The 21,113-nt window shown below is 35.5% G+C and overlaps 1 protein-coding gene and 1 pseudogene across 3 annotated transcripts in view; both read right to left on the bottom strand.

The window, feature by feature from the left end:
* Nucleotides 1–2,876: 2,876 nt before the first annotated feature.
* The window catches only part of CRY1 (cryptochrome circadian regulator 1), a 94,300-nt gene continuing 76,063 nt past the window's right edge, over nt 2,877–21,113 (bottom strand). For 2 of the 3 annotated variants that reach the window (XM_025926715.2, XM_086712442.1), the window contains exons 3-13: nt 17,851–17,993; nt 14,677–14,861; nt 14,193–14,281; nt 13,269–13,409; nt 12,876–13,187; nt 10,502–10,653; nt 10,063–10,265; nt 9,861–9,956; nt 4,643–4,714; nt 4,463–4,566; nt 2,877–3,521 (exon numbers count right to left, since the gene is read on the bottom strand). In XM_025926715.2, coding sequence (XP_025782500.1) covers nt 4,463–4,566; nt 4,643–4,714; nt 9,861–9,956; nt 10,063–10,265; nt 10,502–10,653; nt 12,876–13,187; nt 13,269–13,409; nt 14,193–14,281; nt 14,677–14,861; nt 17,851–17,993 — 1,497 coding nt within the window. In that variant the 3' untranslated portion in view covers nt 2,877–3,521. The remainder of the gene's footprint in view (nt 3,522–4,462; nt 4,567–4,642; nt 4,715–9,860; nt 9,957–10,062; nt 10,266–10,501; nt 10,654–12,875; nt 13,188–13,268; nt 13,410–14,192; nt 14,282–14,676; nt 14,862–17,850; nt 17,994–21,113) is intronic. The other variant, XM_086712443.1, reaches the window with a different exon arrangement.
* Nucleotides 6,119–6,244, bottom strand: LOC112863983 (U2 spliceosomal RNA; annotated as a pseudogene).

The following is a 21,113-nucleotide window of genomic DNA, read 5'->3' as shown; positions in this document are numbered from 1 at the left end:
TAGTCAGCGACTGTCTGATTCGTCTTTAAAAGCCTCTCTCCTGCTGCTTTCACCTGAACACTTGTTTTTTCCGACAAACTGTCCAGTTCCATTCTAATTATTACCTGTGATGCTCACCTTATAAACTAATTTCTCCTTAAAGCCAGTCTCAGTGTCCATCCCATTTATTCTCACATTTATCTATCAATCAACAAATATTTATGGTATGCCTATTAAGTGCCAAGCATGTGAAACCGCAATGAGAAGACACCGGTGGACAAGACAAAGGGGGTTTTAAAAGTACATTCCCTGTCCTGATGGAGTTTACATGTAGGACAGTGGAGGACAAAGACATTAACAATCGATAACATGATTAATCCCAAGTACAGTTAAATATTTCCAAAGACAGGGTGCCCCCACCCTGCCTAGTTGTCCTATGCTCCTGTGTAGAGCTGGAGTCAGGAAAGCTGTGATTTTCCCAGGCTGGAGGTCTGTGCACACTGTGCACAGTTCTAACAGCCTGAACTCACACCACTGTAATTCTTCCAGACTGCCCTCTCGCCTCGTGAACTCCTTGTGGATACTTAAGAATTTATTTTCCTATGAACAATATTTGGCACATGATAGGAACTCAGAAAATGCTAATTTGAGTCTACCCTTAATATTCACTTTGTGCTCAACAGGCTTTTTGAGAGGGACCAACATCTGCACCTTAAATTACACAGACTAGCAACAAGAATCCTAGCTCCTTCTCTCAGGATCATCTTTGGTCTCCAGGACATTCTAGACTTAAATGAGTAGCTAATGCATATGATGAGGTCAGGGAGTGACTGTCCAGTAACCTTTCTTCCCCTGAGTTACCCTTAAATAAAAATTCTATTACTCATGGCTTTATTGAACACTTTTTCCTGCGATATAAGGATTTGGGGTCCGGACCAAACAAAATGTTTCACTGCATTTAGGAAAAGGAATTGGAGTAGGTTACAGAGAAGAGAAGGAAGTCAAGGAATGTAGTAAACTCAAGCGCCTTACAACTGCATGCTGCAGTCACTGCTCAGGAGGGAGGGAGCAGATATGTACACTAGGGAGCTGGCAGCTTAGCTTGTACCAGAGTTCCACAGACTTGTGTAAGAAATGGTAATACCTATTACCCTGTATATTGTAATCAAAACTTGAAACTGACCAAGTCAGCTCTGTCAACTGTAACAATAACTAAATGCTACCTGAAGTTTTTTCCATTCCAAATATTTAGTGAATTTCTAGGACAATACAACCAGGGGGGGGGAAAAAACAACAACAACACTTGGATGGAGAGACGGAGGAAAGAAGCCAGTATAATGCATATTACACACATACAAAAATTACAAACATGTTTGAAATTGTGGGGAGATCCTACAGTTTCTAGTACTTAAGAGATGCATTAGAAATAATACTGTTACTGGTCTTTTATATCCCAAGTTACTAATTTATTTCAAGTGAATGTAAAAACAAAGACTTTATGTAGGTTCTTTCAAAAGCTTGGTTTCCTCAACTCATTTTTTCCAAGATGCTAGAACAGAACACGTTTGGTAATAAGATTTCAAGATATAATTTCTTGAATGAATAAAAGGCCTTAAATCCCTCAGCCACAAGCAGGATTTTCAGAACACTAGCTCCTCTAGTTACGGGAAACCACTGCATTCAAACATCTACTCAACTGGAACACACCGACTGCTACCTGTCTTTCCCTTTCAGTGATTCTTTTTATTTACAATTCAAACCAAACTGAAAAAGCTTTGCAAAAAACCCCCTAAACACCAAACAGCCCTATGTTTAAAACAAAATATCAGTGCCTATGCTGAAACAATGTTCTTTTACTAAAATATTTATTCTCATTAAAACGGAATCTTTTATTCCCCTGGATGGTGATGGTAAATCCTAGGTCTATGAATTGCTCGGTGCTGTACGGTACAATCCGGTCTAAAGAGTAGCTTGTTATATACAAGTATCATGAAAAACAGCAAAAATATCACTCCTTATTAACAGTGGTGAAAGAAGATAAGGCATACTTTTTTCTTTTCTCAGTAATGGACCTTATCAATTAGTATTAATCCACTATCTAGGATACTTTTTAAAATGCTCATCATATAAAAATGTTACTGTTTCTGGATTTTGGATTCAAATGACTCTTACTTTACTTTTTGATACAATTATCTCACTGAACATCTATCACAACTGAAGACTGGGAAAATAAAAAAATAAAAGATTGGAATTCCAAAAGACAAAAACTTGCCTACAAGAGACAGGAATGGGATAATGATAGTAATGAAAATAATGATGGCTACCCAGAGCTAGAGCATACAGCTAAGCAGACTGTGCCCTACACAATCCAGGGAGCTACACAGCACGGCAGCCCTGCAGCTAACACTTAAGTGAGTTCCCTACCGCGTGCCAGGCACTGTCACGAGCATTTCATATGTAGTATGACGGAGATACTACTCTCCCCTCCATTTCAAAGACAAAAAAGAAGGCACAGAAGGTTAATAACTTGCTCAAGATCTCAAAGCTAATGAGTTGCAGATCCTGGCCTTTGACTCCAGAGCCCACATTATTAATTGTAGTGACTAACTCATAGTTACAAGCCCCATTACCTGAAAAAAATCTCTTTGGTTTTAAATCCTTCTTGCAGATACCTATTTTTGAAAGTACAAAGTATTTGGAAGATAGTAATCTTATCTGGAATAATTTTGAAAAATACTATTTTACTACATATTGGAAGTTGTTCCTTCATTCAGAATGGCTACATGCGGTTTATAGACTCTCTAATTTGTAATCACATCTCATATAACAATGCTCTCCCACTTAACTAAAACAAAAACTTAAAGAAGAAAAAAACAACCACCACCAAGTACACAAGATTCCATATATGCATATACTTTAATAACAAAGTCACTTAGCTGTAAATGAACAAAGGGAGACAAGGAGAACTTAACACATGATACTTCCACAGATTTGCGTCAAAACAGGCATACATGAAGCTTTAAAACATATTGTCTGTGTTAACAGAGGCTGTAACTACCAATTGTGATGGCGCATATTTTCTAAAACATTATTATCAAAGAGTGTAAAGTTAGATCAAACAATGATGTCAAGAAAATTTTGTCCTAAAATTTTAACAAAGTCTTTTAAGAAAGTCTAAAAACCTCCTATCTTCCCACATTGACACTCAAAACATTAATTTTTATATCAGGATATCAGTTTGCCACTTTAACTTTTACCATACATGAAAAATTATCAAAAATATATTGATGGGTCTATACTAATTGTGACTATTTCTATTTACATTAAGCAAATTGTTTATCAAGTTCTTTATATACAAATTACCATTCATCCTACGTGAAATTCATTAAAAAGTTTAAAACTACAGAAATGTCATTAGAAACAATGCATTTCAAAATGTAACTGCTTTCCATCAATGAAGGACATTTTAAAATAATTTAACTGAAAAAAGTATTGAACTCCCCACCAATTTCAGCTGCAACAGTATTCTTCCTGAATGTTTTCTGTGATTTAAGGGGAAAAAGAAACTGGGTAAAGTTTGATTTCAAGGAATTAAATGATAAAAAAATTGATGAGTGTTTATTGATCTTCAAGAAAGTTACAATCTAAATTAGGTTGGCACTAAGAAAACAGCAATATTTAAAATGTTTTATTATTGCTGTCCATATATATATATTATTACTGAAGTATAACTGACATACAATATATTAGTTTCCAGTGCACATCAATCACATTGATTCAATAATTATATACGTTACTCAATTATATACTTACTGTAAGTATAGTTAGCAATAATTTTTAAAAAAGCACACAGTTTAAGATAACTGAAGAAACAAACGTCTTTAAAAACTGGCAAATGCACTGTATAGATATTTTTCATGTAAATTTAAATGATAACATAATATGCCACATCCAATTCAACTGAATATAGCCATGGCTTTTTGGATAACTCTAAAAAAGGTCCAGTTTTTTTAAAAAATTAAACTATTCCCTGAAAGAATCTAGATTTCAGAAGTATCACAATACATAAAAGAAACTTATAACATTTAAGAGGCAAAGATGCGGAGAAAAGTTCATAAAGGGATTATATTAATACTACTACAATAAAAAGTCACTTTGGTTGTTTTAGACTCATGGTCACATAGTAAGAAAATGAAAAAAATGTCTTTTTCTGAGAAAAAAACTTGAGCACAACATCATAAGTTTTTCAAATTTAAAAATCATCAATTAAGATGATTACTTTCAAAACTGAGTGAAGCACTCTGTCCAGTACAGATGCACTTCTCTTGTCTAATAATTAAATGGTTTTGTAACAATTACTGAAAAGTTAATGCCTCAGTTTCTCTAGTTTGAAAAAAGAGATTAGTTCTATTTTGGAAACTGTCTTAATTTATGTTGATTACACACTCCACTAAAGCAAGAAATAAGGCTTTAAAATATTTACCTAATTAACACTCTGTCGCTGGACCTTAGGACCAATACTCTGTGTATCCTCTTCCTGACTAGGACGTTTCCCACCACTGAGACCAGTGCCCATGGAGCTTCTTCCTACATATTTTTAAAAAATGTATGTTTACGATAGGAAAGGTAAAAAGAACAGTATGCTCAAATGCTTCATTCTTACCTTGCTTTAGTAAGTGAGTTTGCTGACTGTCTCCATGAGTATAATGTAAAATACCACTCCCCTGAGAGCAACCTGTTAGTATTTAAAACACAGTAAAATTATTTAAATTCTAAGTTGTATGTATTAAGACTACAAATCCAATTTTTAGTAACTGTATTAGGGCATTTATGCTTTTTCAGACTAAACCCCAATCCTTCATATGAACCAAAAATCATATGCTCAAATCAGGAAAACTTAAACTTAGGGTCATAGAAATGTTGACTTTTGGCTCAAAGGCAAAATCACTAATAATCATTTTCTAAAAAACATTTATTTACTGCATGACAACAAGACACTTGATCATAGAAGGAAAATATAGGGCAACAGTGAGATATATATCCTTCTTTCACCTCTTGTGCCTCTATTCCACATTCTCCCCTCAGAGCCTGTCCAAAACATATGCCCTTGGAGATAAGTGAATAAGGGCCTGCCAGATGAGAATTTAACAATTCAAATCACACAAGAATTCAGAAACAACATGGCAGTTACCTAGCAATTGTATCAACCCTTCTAAAAAGAACCAGTGTCACAGGAGAATGGGTTGGCCCAGGAAATAGGTTCTAGAGAAACATTTTTGTCAGTGTGTCTAGATAATGGACAAATATGAACATTCTAGCCCCTACAGAGAGGTTACCTTGGTCTGAGCAAGATAATCTACTATTTTTTATTATAGTTTCATGCTCATCAACTTCCTCTGGATAAAGAATTCAGCTTTTCAAAGTACTCAAAATTGGGAAAGTGGATCAGGGATGAAGCCTTCTATCATTGGAAAGGGATACCTCCACCATAAATAATGAACTAGTGTTCCTTGATATTTTAAGTCACATGATTTTTATTTTTTCGTTTAAATTTTAGTTAATATACAGTGCAATATTGGTTTCAGGAGGAGAATTCAGTGACTCATCACTTACATACAACAGCCAGTGCTCATCACAACAAGCGCCCTGATTTTTAAACTTCTAGTGTGCCCTTCACAGAATGGTCACCTCTCATTAAATTAAAAACCCTCAGTTCTTGGGACTTGTAAGGCTGTTAAGGCTGAAGGTCAGACTCTGGACTATGGCAAATTTACCACTGAATGGTGCTACCCCTGGTTTTACCATTGGCAGGGCTTCCCCTAATAGTGATACTTGTCGCCTTGCATTATTGTACAAGATTTATTTTAAAAAAAAATTTTTTTAATGTTTATTCTCGAGACAGAGACAGAGACAGAGTGTGAGTGGGGGAGGGACAGAGAGAGAGGGAGACACAGAACCCAAAGCAGGCTCCAGGCTCTGAGCTGTCAGTATCAGAGCCTGATGCAGGGCTTGAACTCACAAACTGTGAGGTCATGACCTGAGCTGAAGTTGGACACTTAACTGACTGAGCCACCCAGGCGCCCCAGTACAAGATTTATTTAAAACTTCACATAACAACATGAATGGACTTAATTCCACTGAATTATACATTTAAAGTGGTTAAGTGCTAACCATTTATATGTGTGTGTATATATATACATATATATCATATATTTTACAATCAAGAAAACTTCACTTGATCTTAGCCAAAAGGCCGAGAAGCGATAGAATCAAGAAAGCTTCAACAAATAACTTTCAACTATCATATTTATTCATACTTTATACATTTGTTGCATGCTTGTTTATGCTAAAGGCTATAACAGGTACGAGGGATACAAATATTACTAAGACATGAGGTCTTGTCTTCAAAGCATTTACAGTCAAGTAGATGACAGATACATAAAATCACTAAGTACAAATAAGTGTTACTAGGTTCTAGGAGGGAAGTTTTTATAGCACACAGTGGGGACACTGAAGAAGGAAAAGTCAATTTTACTGGAAGATTCACAGAGGTAGGCTAAATCACAGACTAGTCACCTCATTTTCTCAAGTTAATCAAATTCATTCTTCTTCCAGTTCTAAGATAAATGAGAATAATCTCATAAACGAAATACAGAGTGAAACCAGCCAGGCCAAAAATAAAAAAAAAAGATTACAAACTATAGGATTCTATAAAGTGCAAAAATGGGCAAAAATTATAGTATTAGAAATTGGGAGAGTGGCTACTTTTGAAGAGGAGGTGGTAAATTAATAAGTTCAATAAATACATTCAGAATTTCCTTAAGATGGCATTTTATTTCTTTAGAGAGCTAAATGATAAAAGCAGGCACTTAGACTCTTCCTGAGTCCCTAAATTGATGAATATCTCAACTGCCTATAACTTCCCCATAAAAAATGCAGTAAGTTATATTGTCACAAGAATAACAGTACAAGAGACAATGAGTAGAGCAAAGAGCTTTGCTGAATCAACTGGCTTATGACTAGCATAGCTGCTTATAAAAATCAGAAATTCCCACATTAACTGTATCTTCAGGGACATTACAGTGGTTAAATTTCGAATGCCAAGATTATATAAGATGACAAATCTTAGAATGAAAATAGCTTTAAACAAACTCCCATATTTCTTATTTCTAAAAATCCCATGTTTTCTGAGAGCAAAAAGTTTGTATGATCACAGTCCTCTTATGTTACACTATCAATAGCACCAAAAGGATTTTTCACTCATAAAATTCGAACTTAAAGACACTGTGGGGGGAAAAATCGCATAGAAAATGTATTCAAAGGAAACATACCAAAAATTTAATAATGACTGTCTCTAGTAGATGGAATTGTGGGTGATTTTTATTTGCTGTTTTCTATTTTTCTGAATTTCCCAAGTTCTCTATAGTGAATAGTTTTTTTAAGCAGTTTTGAGGTATAATCTACATACCATAAAATTCACCTGTTTTAAGTGTACAATTTAATAATTTTTAGTAAATTTACAGAGTTGTGTAATCATCAGCACAATCTAATCCAGTTTTAGAACATTTTCATGCCCATTTGCGTTCATTCTCATTCCTACCCCTAAACCTAAGATAACCATTAACTTAGTTTCTTTTAAAGGCATGCCTTTTCTGGACAGTTCATATAAATGGAATTGGGCAGTATGTGGTCTTTTGTGTCTGGATTCTTTAACTTAACATAGTATTTTTGAGGTTTATCCATAATGTAGCATGTACCAGCATTTTATTCCTTCTTATGAATTAATATTCCATTGCATGGATGTACATTTTGACTTATTATAAATGAAGCTATCGAAAACAGTCTTATGATTCCGTAAGTCTTCGTGTAGACATGTTTTCATTTCTTTTGGACAGACACTTAGGAATGGAGTTTCTGGGTTGTAAGTTAAATTTATGTTTAGCTTTTCCAAAGTGGCTATAACATTTTACAGCCCATCTCTCAACAACGTTTGAGGGTTCCAGTCTCTACACATCCTTTACAGCACTTGTTACTGTCACTTCTTAGGCACTCTATTTTTTAATGTTTATTTTTAAAAAAAAATTTTTAAGTTTATTTATTTACTTTGAGAGAGACAGAGACAGCACAAGTCGGGGAGGAACAGAGAGAGGGAGACAGAGAATCCCAAGCAGGCTCTGCACTGTCAGCTTGGAAACCAATGTGGGGCCTGAACCCACAAAACCTCAAAGATCATGACCTGAGCTGAAACCAAGAGTTGGACGCTTACCGACTGAGACACCCAGGCGCCCCAAATGTTTATTTATTTTTGAGAGAGAGACAGACAGAGTGTGAGTGGGGGAGGGGCAAAGACAGAGGGAGACACAGAAACCAAAGCAGGCTTTAGGCTCTGAGCTGTCAGCATAGAGCGCGATGTGGGGCTCGAACTCACAAGCTGTGAGATAATGACCTGAGCTGAAGTCAGATGCTTAACTGACTGAGTCACCCAGGTGCCCCTGAATGGGTATTCTTAGTGGAAAAAAATTAAGTTAAAAATTAATAGGGTGGCTGGGTGGTTCAGTTGGTTAAGCATCCGACTCTTGATTTCGCCTCAGGTTGTGGTCCCAGGATTGTGGAATCAAGCCCCACGTTGGGCTCTGCAATGAGCACGGAGCCTGCTTATGATTCTTTCTTTCTCCCTCTTTCTCTCTCTCTCTCTCTTTCTCCCCGCACCACCCCCCCACCTCCCCACCGCCTGCCTCTCTGCCCCACTTGGGCTCTCCCTCTCTCTAAATTAAAAAGAAAAGGAAAAACATTAAATTAAAAATTAAATAAAACCTAAAACATATTACTATCGGAGGCACCTGGATGGCTCAGCTGGTTAAGCATCTGACTTTGGCTCAGGTCATGATCTCATAGTTCGTGGGTTCAAGCCCATGTCAGGCTCTGTGCTGACAGCTCAGAGCCTGAAGCCTGCTTCAGACTCTGTGTCTCCCTCTCTCTCTGCCCCTCCCCTGCTCCCACTGTGTGTGTGTCTCTCTCTCTCTCTCAAAAATAAATAAGCATTGGGGCGCCTGGGTGGCGCAGTCGGTTAAGCGTCCGACTTCAGCCAGGTCACGATCTCGCGGTCCGTGAGTTCGAGCCCCGCGTCAGGCTCTGGGCTGATGGCTCAGAGCCTGGAGCCTGTTTCCGATTCTGTGTCTCCCTCTCTCTCTGCCCCTCCCCCGTTCATGCTCTGTCTCTCTCTGTCCCAAAAATAAATAAACGTTGAAAAAAAAAATTAAAAAAAATAAATAAGCATTTAAAAAAATTTTTTTAATTATTATCATAATTACATTATGCTTTGTTTTATTTTAAGAACAAAAATACTTCAATACATCTGTATATAAGTTACATAGAATATTGACCTTTGATATGCCTTGTGAGACACTATAAGATAAAAGCCTACAAACAGGATAAGTAGAGGGAAAAAATGGATATGCTTCAGAAGTATCTAATCCTTTCAAATGGAACAAAAACTGGAGGGAAGAATGCTTTAATAGCAAGTCAAATCCTCAGGATCTTTCCATAATCACTTGCTCCCATTTCCAGGTCCATAATGCTCTCTCCTTCATCTGCCTACCCAAATTGCTATCCACCCCACAATCTTCCAAGAAAACCTCTTCACCTAAATTCTACTATGTGTAAAAGATGTTTTTCATCTCTAAAATGTCACTAATGAAATGAGGGTATACATGTGTGAGTGCATGTATATACACATGTATGTATGTGTACAAAGAACTTACTATACAAAGATAGATTACAAAAGATAGATTTTTTTAAAAACGTAGTGAGGATTCAATAAATATGTATTTGATTATTAATCTCTCTATGTTACTAAGTGTAGAAAATTCCTTTTCACTTACTTCCACTGCTGCTACAACCTGGAATATTTTCTCCAGGAGAATATCCCATGAGGCCTCCATTCCCATTAGGATTAGAAGGCACTGATGCAAGAAGACCTAAAGGGAAAAAATTTCCTATTAAGTTATGCTCAAGATCAAATTCAAGGATAGGTACACATAAACAACTGCCAAAGAAACAAACAAAAGGTAATTGCTGACATACCTAGTCCTCTATATCGTGAAAGCTGCTGATAAATCTGTTTCATCCTCTCAATATTCAAACGGCTTGCCTCAGCATGGTTCACCATCGGTTTAGGATAATTAACTCCTATCAAACATTTGGCTACCTTTTGGATACCTTCTGGTGCGTTCCAGGGATCATAGATATATTTTGCAGGGAAACCTCTTAGGACAGGCAAATAACGCCTTTTGGGAGTAGGAAGAAAAACTATTAATAAAATGAACTATAAGCAAATTATAACAAACTAATTATTAGCTATGAATGATCAAAATCAAGTTAATACCATTTAAATGATTTGTTTACCCATCTCCTCATTTCTGCTGCCCATGATAAGTGGGGAAAACCTTAAGTGTTGCTTAAACATAAAAATTTCTTCCTGGATTAGTTATTCCAAACTGAATAAAAATCACCCTTGATTTACCTGATATAGTCTCCATTGGGATCTGTTCTCCTACCAAAACCAACAGGGCAATAGCAGTGAAAAAACTGTTGGAAAAAGGAACTACAAGACAGCCACATCCAACTTCCAGCATTTATGCTCCAATCTGCATCAAGCAATAATTCTTCAAATACCTTCAGAAGTAACAGTAACCAATTAGTTTGTACACATATAATTCTCAAAGCAACCATTTTCCAGGTCTCTGTAGATCAAAAGTCAAGGAAAAGAAAATCTAGCACAGAACTATAAAATTAAACTTTCTAAAGTCAGCCTCTTTGTCAATGTTCTGTTCTGTAATGAGTTATTTCAGGGAAAGAAAAATATCAGTAATATAAGTGAATTTCTGAATAGAATTCACCTTTCTAATCTTTGCCGGTGGTATTGGGACCAGGGTAAAATACTCAAGTCAACGATTCAAATAAAAAATGAAAGAAAAAAGCAGTAAACATTTTCGAGAAAGCAAACATATTACCAAATAAATCACTAACAAAACTTTAGAAGCTTGGTACCACTGGCCTACATAGAGGGAGCACTCAAATATAAATGACCTTTATGGGAATGCAAGCTGGTGCAGCCACTCTGGAAAACAGTATGGAGGTTCCTCAAAAAATTAAAAATAGAACTATTTTACGACCCAGCAATTGCACTACTAGGTATTTATCCAAGGGATATAGGTATGCTGTTTTGAAGGGACAAATGCATACCAATGTTTATAGCACTATAAACAGTACTATCAACAACAGCCAAAGTATGGAAAGAGCCCAAATGTCCATTGATGGATGGATGGATAAAGAAGATGTGGTATATATAGACAATGGAGTATTACTCGGCAATCAAAAAGAATGAAATCTTGCCATTTGCAACTTTGTGGATGGAATTAGAGGATTTTATGCTAAGTGAAATTAGAGAAAGACAAACATCATATGACTTCACTTATATGAGGACTTTAAGAGAAAAAAAAGATGAACATAAGGGAAAGGAAACAAAAAATAAATACAGGGAGGGGGACAAAACAGAAGAGACTCTTAAATATGGAGAACAAACAAAGGGTTGCTAGAGGGGTTGTGGAAGGCTGGATGGGCTAAATGGGTAAGGGGCATTAAGAAATCTACTCCTGGGGCGCCTGGGTGGCGCAGTCGGTTAAGCGTCCGACTTCAGCCAGGTCACGATCTCGCGGTCCGTGAGTTCGAGCCCCGCGTCAGGCTCTGGGCTGATGGCTCAGAGCCTGGAGCCTGTTTCCGATTCTGTGTCTCCCTCTCTCTCTGCCCCTCCCCCATTCACGCTCTGTCTCTCTCTGTCCCAAAAATAAATAAACGTTGAAAAAAAAAATTAAAAAAAAAAATCATTGTTGCACTATATGCTAACTAATTTGGATGTAAATTAAAAAAATAAAATAAAAAAATATATATATAAAAATGACCTTTAAAAATGCACTAGCATTATAGAGTTTAAATTTGGAATTCCTTGACCAAGTTAAAATGAATTTTTATAAATTCATTAAGTGTTTGCTGTAACATCTACCTCACGTACAACTTTGTACTAGGAAATATAGGAGATGCAAAAAAAAAAAAACAAAAAAACCCAAAAAAAGGATCAGATGGGGCGCCTGGGTGGCTCAGTTGGTTGAGGGTCTGACTTTGGCTCAGATCATGATCTCATGGTTCGTGAGTTTGAGCCCTGCATCGGGCTCCATGGTGACAGCTCACAGCCTGGAGCCTGCTTCAGATTCTGTGTCTCCCTCTCTCTGCTCCTCCCTGGCTTGCACCCTGACTCTCAAAAATAAACAAACATTAAAAAAAATTTTTTTTAATGGATCAGAAATGGTCCTTGGATAGGGGAAAGTTATGTTATAAACAGGAAGGTAAATCAAGTCCTATTACATATAACCACAAGATGATGTCATAAAATGCAGTATGTTTCACTTTACATACTAGGTTACTAAAAAGCTGTGATTTTGAAGTGAAGTAAAATCATACAGGCTTAAAATTTTACAATATAAATTCAATATTTCTAAGAATTCCAGGTGAATCCTTTTTTGTAGTAGAAATAATCACCTATAAATATGTTAATCTAGTAAGTCCAGAGTGTTATTAAACCTTATAGTTCCCTTGATGGCTAGGCTAGTTCAGTTTCTGAAATGACTTTAGGTTAATCAAACCAGTTTTCACATTTTTCCTATCTGATTACACCATTCTGCTCTCCAAGAGTGTGCCTCTTTAGGGATTTAAATTCTTTACCCACTGAAAAAATTAGACTATAAACGAATCTACATAATAGACAACTTATAGGAATTGTTTAATAAAGTACAGAGTCTTTCAAAGTAAGACTGTACCATATTAGTTAGCAGAATACTTACTTTCATTCCTTCTTCCCAACTAATCCACAGGTCACCTCGGGTCAGGAAGCAAGCAACTGCATGTCTGGCTAAATGGTGAATCCAACCCTCCTGACGAAGCTGTGTCATGATGGCATCAATCCATGGAAAGCCTGTCCGTCCTTCTGCCCATTTTGCTAAAGCCTCAGGATTCTTATCCCAAGGAATCTGAACACAGATGGGGTTTCCTTCCATTTTATCAAAGCGTGGATTATTTGTTGCTGCTGTATAGAAAAATTCACGCCATAACAGTTGCCCATAAAGGGAAAGGGGAGGGGAACTGTTCTTCTTTACCTAAGGTTAAAATGCAAATAAGTATTATAAGCAATTTTTAAAAAAGTATTCTGAAAATCAAGCTTCAGTTTTAGATAGTACCTTTTTGTAGAGATCTGTTAGTTTGAAGTAAAATAGTCGACATGACAAACAACCAAATCGAAGATAAGGACTGAGTCCAGTAGGGCTAGCAAGCAGTGAATTTGCATTCATTCGAGGTCTTTCAAAGTTTGCCACCCACGCCTGAAAATACACAGAGAGAATTATGCTAACTAATTGCCTTTTCCATTTTAAAGAGTATTTAAAACTGATATATATTTCTTTAAAGTTACATAGTTCTGGGGCGTCTGGGTGGCTCGGTTGAGTGTCCAACTCTTGATTTCTGCTCAGGTCATGATCTCATGGTCATGAGATCAAACCCCGCTTCAGGCACTGTGCTGGGCATGGAGCCTGCTTAAGATTCTCTCTCCTTCTCCCTCTGCCCCTCCCCTGCTCACACTCTCTAACCTCTCTCAAAAACAAAAACAAAAAAAAGTTACATACTTCTTGGAGAATAATATCTTATTATCCCAGCCACAATCATGTTTTAATAAAAAACACAGCAGAATACAATTAAGCATTCTTTTGTTTTAGCCATCCTGGTGTAGCACATACTCATATGAAATAAATTACCTTCAAATTCCTAACACGAAGCTGAGAGCACTTTCAACCTGTCTCCTTGACACTGAGGTAAAGGTGAAATAGAAGAACTTTATCTTAGCTTCAAAGTTATGGTCATCAGATACCAGCTTACACAGAAAGAAGAGGTAGTATTGGTAGTAGCTAAAGAGGAAATAATCAGCAGAGGAGGAAAAAAATATCTAAATGAAGAGATGGTTGTTAATTTTCAAACAATTAGGTCTGTGCTGTTTTAACTATTTCTCTCAATTCCTCTCATTCAACAGTCTACTTTTTGGTTTTAAAAAAGAGTGAAATTATTCTTTAGATGCCAGTTTGGAAATACAAGCATGATCTATGTTATCATACTTTTCTTTCCAAATGCCGTTCCAAACGTGTAAGTGCTTCAGTTTCTCCGCCTGGCCATACTGCAGAGGGTAAGCCATCTGTATCAAAACCTAAAAAAAAAACAAAAAAAGAAAAAAGAAAAAATATTCTTCTGGAACTAAAATAATTTTTATTGAACCGCAACAGGTAGGAAAAAAATACTTTGCAGAATAATTTATGACAGTAGCATAAAAATGAATTGACGGCCCTGGATAACTCCTCATATATAAGGATACATCATGGTCTCTATTCTTTAGGATGAACATCTTAAGGTGATCACAGATAATCACATTTATAGAACACATAAATAATGTACAGATTTATCACTTCTTAGTTTAAGAGTTTCTTTTAGATTTTTTCTCCTTTCCCTCTTAATGCAAAATACTTTACATGTCAAATTAGAAGTGAGATTTTCTGAGTGATTTATTAATTCTTAAGCTCTGCATTTATTACCATTTACACCTACCAAGTTCTTCCAGTGAAGGGACTCCATATTTCTCATCATGGTCATCAGACAGAGGAGTTGTGCACTTTTCTATTAGTTCTGAAGTAATTGTCTCTACGGGTATCTCTAGTGGTTCCATTTTGCTGATGAGAGTCTGGAATCTTTTATAAGTAAGAGGTGGTTGTCCACCATTGAGTTCAATGATCCTAATAACAAAGTAAAATAAAAATATAATTTGACTGGTAAGTTCTGAAAAGGCTTAAAATCAGAAAATAAAATTAATTACTTAAGACTTCTAGGCAGATGTAAGCTCCTTATACAACCATGAAAATTATTAAAGTAGTTATTGAATCTAAAAACCATTCTCGCAATTTTTTAAACATCTGCTACTTGTCAAAAATATACAGTATGCAAATACCAAAACCTTTAAGACAAAGGGTATCATTAAACATCTATGAGTGAAAAAAACAAGCAGCTAAATTAGCCTAAAGGCAATAACATAAAAATAATACATATGAAAAGGTAAAAACATTAAAACTCAGCTCAAAGAATCTCTTAATCGTCAGTAAAAACTAAACCAGACCAATACAATATCAAGGAGCAATAAGCAAGTCTCATTAATTAGGATTCTATATTACTGTAGTGACAATCACTTGCTATTTTCTATTGTGCTTATCATGCATTTGTTTAAAATGTCAGCATATGTATCTTATGTACATTTTACATTCACTTCTGATCACTGATTGCCTCAATCAAGTTATAGTAAAAAGAAAAATTAGCTTTGACAATGGTAGTTTGGATCAGACACTATTTGGGAATAACCAATTATTTCTTTTACGATGGCCATTTGCTTGACATTTAGCCCTAATAAAGAAATACTGTAAAATCTAATTCCTTCATTTTATGGATCAAAAACTAGAGCCTACTGAAAGAGTTAAATAAGTTAGTCAAGGTTGCATAACTAATAAATAGGAAATCAAGGTTTCCTTAATCCAAATGTAGTACATTTTTACAAAGTTTTTAACTTAAATTCCAGTTAGTTAACATACTGTATTATATTAGGTTGAGGTGTATACTTTAGTGATTCAACACTTCATACAACACCCAGTGTTCATCACAAGTGTCCTCCTTAATCTCCATCACCTATTTAACCCATCCTCCCAGCCACCTCCCACTCTGGTAACCATCAGTTTATTCTCTATAGTTGAGAGTCTGTTTCTTGCTTTGCCTCTCTCTTTTTTTCCTTATGCTCATTTGTCTTCTTGAATTCCATTTTTCCTTCAGGGTGTATAAGAATGCAAAAAGATTTCTGCACACTGATTTTATAACCTGTGACTTTACTGAATTCATTTATCAGTTCTAGTAGTGTTTTGGTGGAATCTTTAGGGATTTTTATATACAGTATCATGGCATCTACAAATAGTCAAGAGTTTTACTTCTTCTTTACCAATTTGGATGCCTTTTGTTTCTTTATGTTGCCTAATTGCTATGGCTAGGAATTCCAGTACTATGTTGAATAAAAATGGTGAGAGTGGATATCCTTGTCTTGTTCCTGACTTTAGGGGAAAAGCTCTCAGTTTTTCACAATTAAATATAATGTTGACTATGAGTTTTTCATACAAGGCTTTATTATGTTGAGATACATTCTCTCTAGACCTACTTTGCAGAAGGTTTTTATCATGAGCGGATGTTGTACTTTGTAAAATGCTTTTTATGCATCTACTAAAATGATCATAATGGTTTTAATCCTTTCTCTTATTGGTGTGATGTATCATGTTTATTTTTTGCGAATATTGAGCCACCCCTGCATCTCTGGAATAAATTGCACTTGATCGTGATGTATGATTTTTTTAATGTATTGCTGAAATTGATTTGCTAATATTTTCTTGAGAATTTCTGCATCTATATTCATGAGAAATATTGGCCTGTAGTTCTTTTTTTTTTTTTTTTTTTTTGGTCTTTATCTGGCTTTGGTATCAGGCTGAACTGGCCTCATGGAATGAATTTGGAAGTGAAATTAAGAAAATAATCTCATTTATAATTGCACCAAAAACAATAAGATATATATATATAAGAGATATATGACTTTCGCTTAATATCAAATAAGACCCCTGCCTGAATCAAACTACAGTTTTTATACATTTGGAAAAGTAGAACAAAATTAACTAGTTTTTCATGTAACTTATAGAAATAGCTTTATTAACTAGATAAAATGAGCAAAGAACTAAAAAAGTATTTAAAAGGTACATAAATTATGAGATTTCAAGTTCAGCACTTGTAAGGATGACAGTATGCCAAAAGTTAGTACGCTAATGAATCTTATAAACCTTCAAAATTCAAAGAATATAAATACTTTCTAAATTTAAACTTACCACAGAATTTTTTTTGGACAAAGCATCACCAAGAAATGATATTTAAAAAAAAAATACACTTTGAGAAATAAGATATTATGCCACATTTTAGAGGACTACAGCTATGCAAAGTAGTATTACATACAATTTGCATCTGAAATTAAAATCCAGACGAGGTATACATACAGGAGAGGCACCTGGATGGCTCAGTTAGACAAGCATCTGACTCTTGGTTTCAGCTCTGGTCATGCATGGTTCATGGGATCAGGCCCCCCCGGGATTCCTTCTCTCTCTCTCTGCCCCTCCCCTGCTTGCACACTTGTGTAAATGTTCTTTCTAACTCTCTCACAATAAATAAATAAACATTAAAAAAAGATATACATGCATGAAATAAAATAATTTAAGACAATCATACTGAACATATCAAAGCGTAGTATAGCTTTATATCATATGAACTATGAGATTAATATTACTAAGAGCCCTGAAAGGCAAGACCACAGGTTGAGTTAGAACAGTCAAGGAAAATTATGTGATACTCATAATAGTTTTGAAAGTGAAATTCTGAGTATTTTGTCTTATGCACTAAATGTGCCTGTAATTTTGGCATCTCTCATTGAGTAAATAAAAAATCACAGCAGTTAAAAGGCTAAGGACTTAACATACATTCATTTAATTCTCCCACAATTCTATGTGTATGTTGTTATTTTCATTTCACAAACTTAAGTCCCACAGGTTAAAACTTACTGGTCCATGTGCTTAATACCACTAAACTGTATGCTTAAAAATGGTTGAGATAACAAATTTTATGTTATGTATATTCTACCAGAATAAAAGAAAAACTTACTTGTCCAGGTCATATAATGTATGTGAAATTCGTACAATAACTTCTACTCCAGCTTCAGTAGCCAGTTTCTTAATGGCTGCATCTCGTTCCTTTCCAAAGGGCTCAGAATCATACTCAATTGAAAGTTTAGTAATGTTCCATTCCTAAAGTAAGAAAAACGGACAAAAATGTACACAAATCTTAATAATTATTTTTTCTATTACAACAACACATTCTGGAAAAAGTGATAAGCTCAAACTCTACATATGAAATTATTATACATAAACTTTGAATATGCAGGAAGAAACCACACAATTTATAAATTCAAAAATATGTTAAGAAATGTATAGTGATTAGAGTTCAAGCATTGTACTAGGCATTAGACAATCTAATAATATGCTTAAAACCAGCTTCCTACACTAAATGTGTTTGTATAGCACTCTACTTTTCAAATAATTTACATTTGTTCCTCAAAATAATCCTCACTTTACCTCTTTGGTTGGTATCTCCATTTGGCAGATAGGATTATTTTAAAAATTTAGGGACTTGCCCATGTTCACAAAGAGCCAGAATACCTGAATTTATGTCTGTTGATTCTAAGAATTGGTCTTTCATAAACCTTTGATAGTTAATATGGTATACACAATGCTTTGCTGAGGTACTCTTTTGTAATTTGTTATTTCTGATTACCAAAAAATGCTAACTGTGGAGATACAGAGATAGTAATAATAATACCAGATATTTAGTGAGTATCAGGTGCTATATTGATAAGTTATGTACACATCTCCTTATAGTGATTTTCAGTGTGGAGACTGTGACTTCAGGTAATTAACTGATTTCCCCAGCGGGTAGTAGCTTTTCTTTTTAATTCTAAAATCTACTCTGATATATCTTACAAAGAAAAAAAAAATCAACAGCAATTCTACCATTAGTTAACTAATTATATAGTAAACACACTAATTCTCTAAACCTGGACAGTTTAGACAAGGGCTGTTTCCAATGGTGTGATTAAAAAAAAAAAATTGCTACTATAAACCATGCAGTGTCTATCCTTATCTTTATGCGTTCATCTTAAACATTCTGGGGCATTTGTTCTATTTTTCCTAGAAATAGTCCCTTGAAAAACAATGAATGGATAAGGTAAGTACATTTAAAATTTTTATAGACACACCAAATTTTCCACCAGATATAGTGTACCAATTTACACTCTCATCAGCAGTACACCAAAGTGCTTGCTCCCCATACACTTGCCAACAGCATGTGTTAAAGGTTTTTTTTTAAAAAAAAAAAAACTAACACATACATACACATGGAATAAACAGAAAAATAATTTTTAAAATTTTAAAATTTTATTTTCTTGAAAACCTTGAAGAATGCATATCAAGTGATCAACAGCTTTTACCTTTGAAGAGTAGAATTTAGGAGTGCAAATAAAGTAATTATTTTTTATTTTACACACAGTTGCACTGTTCACATTTGTTAGTACAATCACGTACTGTTTTTGAAATTTAAAAATAAAATTAAAATGAGTAGGAAAGCATTATATTTCTTTGTTTTATGGACAAGAAGTATAAAGTAGCATTTAAAAAACCCAGGACCTAAGGGCGCCTGGGTGGCTCAGTCAGTTAAGCTTCTGACTTCAGCTTGGTCACAATCTCATGGTTGGTGAGTTTGAGCCCTGCATTAGGCTCTCTTCTGTCAGCACAGAGCCTGATTTTGGATCCTCTGTCCCCCTCTCTCTCTGTCCTTCCCTCACGCATGCACACACACATCCACTCTCTCAAAAATAAAATAAATGTTAAAAAAAAAACCACACATAGGCTCTAAACTCAGACCTCCTGCGTTAAAAGACTGGCTCAACTATTTGCACAAATGGCTAAACTCCTCCTGCCTGCTTCCTTGTTTATAAAATAGGTAGATTGTAAGTAATGTGCTTAGAGTAGCTAGCATATAATAAAAACTATGTATTTGCTACAGTAAAACAAACAAAAAAAACCATTGTTACTGTTTATATGACATAATGCAAGTAAATTGTTAAGGACATAGTATACAGTAAGTCCTCAATGAATGGCAGCTATTATTACTAGCCATTCAGATATTTCTTGTTTTGTGAGTTGCAGCTTATGTTTGCTTGGTTTTCTATGGCAATGAATTTTTCTCTTTGGACTTGTAAGAGCTCCTTATATTTTAATGATAGCAACCTTTCTCTGCCTTTTACGTTACAACTTTTTTTTCCCTAAGTAGTAGTTAAAAATTCTATGATTTTTTAAATGTTTACTTATTGAGTGAGAGAGAGAACATGAGTAGGAGAGGGGCAGAGAGAGAGAGGGATACAGAGAAGCCCAAGCAGGCTCCATGCTGTCAGTGCTGAGCCTAACATGGGGCTCAATCCCACAAACCATGAGATCATGACCTGAGCCAAAATCAAGAGTCGGACACTTAACCGACTGAGCTACCCAGGCGCCCCTCTATGATTTTTTTATAAATAAGTTTTTAGTTTTTAGATAGATGATAGAGTTTAAGATGACTCAGTAACACTCCCTTCCCTTTTTCCTTGTAAAGGAAGGGAACATAAATCACAGTTAAAGATAAAAATATAGACCACATTACTAGTAAAGAAGAATTGGAGAAAACATACTAGGTTTATGGGCAGGTAAGCTTGAGAATATTTCATCCCTGAATAAAACAGATTTACCCACCCAATGATAAGCAACACCTTCCCTGCAATGGGGGCTCCCCTATAAAATTTATGACTCAGGAGAAGAGAATAGGATATGTGTTCTTAGCAAGTGAAGAAAAGAAAAGGTACAATCTGAGCTATGCTCAGCTAGGTCCTTCTACTAAACTCACCAATGAAATCTTTAACTTCTTCTCTGGGGATAAATTAGTGATTATCTCTCCACAATAAATATGAAAAGATACAGAAGAGAAGGTTCCCCAAACATTAAATGTATTCACTCATACGTCAAATATTATAATTCTTAATACAGGCCAGATATAACACTAGGTCCCTCCTTCCTGGAGCTTACTGAGGAAGATTGATAATCTGGAGATAAATTTAAAAAGTACTAACTATTAGAAAAAAATATAATGCTCGGGGCGCCTGGGTGGCGCAGTCGGTTAAGCGTCCGACTTCAGCCAGGTCACGATCTCGCGGTCCGTGAGTTCGAGCCCCGCGTCAGAGTCTGGGCTGATGGCTAAGAGCCTGGAGCCTGTTTCCGATTCTGTGTCTCCCTCTCTCTCTGCCCCTCCCCCGTTCATGCTCTGTCTCTCTCTGTCCCAAA

Source organism: Puma concolor, chromosome B4 (genome assembly GCF_028749965.1).
Source record: "Puma concolor isolate L17-30 chromosome B4, mPumCon1.1.hap2, whole genome shotgun sequence".
Classification (NCBI taxonomy): Eukaryota; Metazoa; Chordata; class Mammalia; order Carnivora; family Felidae; genus Puma; species Puma concolor.
This window is presented reverse-complemented; position numbering and strand designations above follow the sequence as displayed.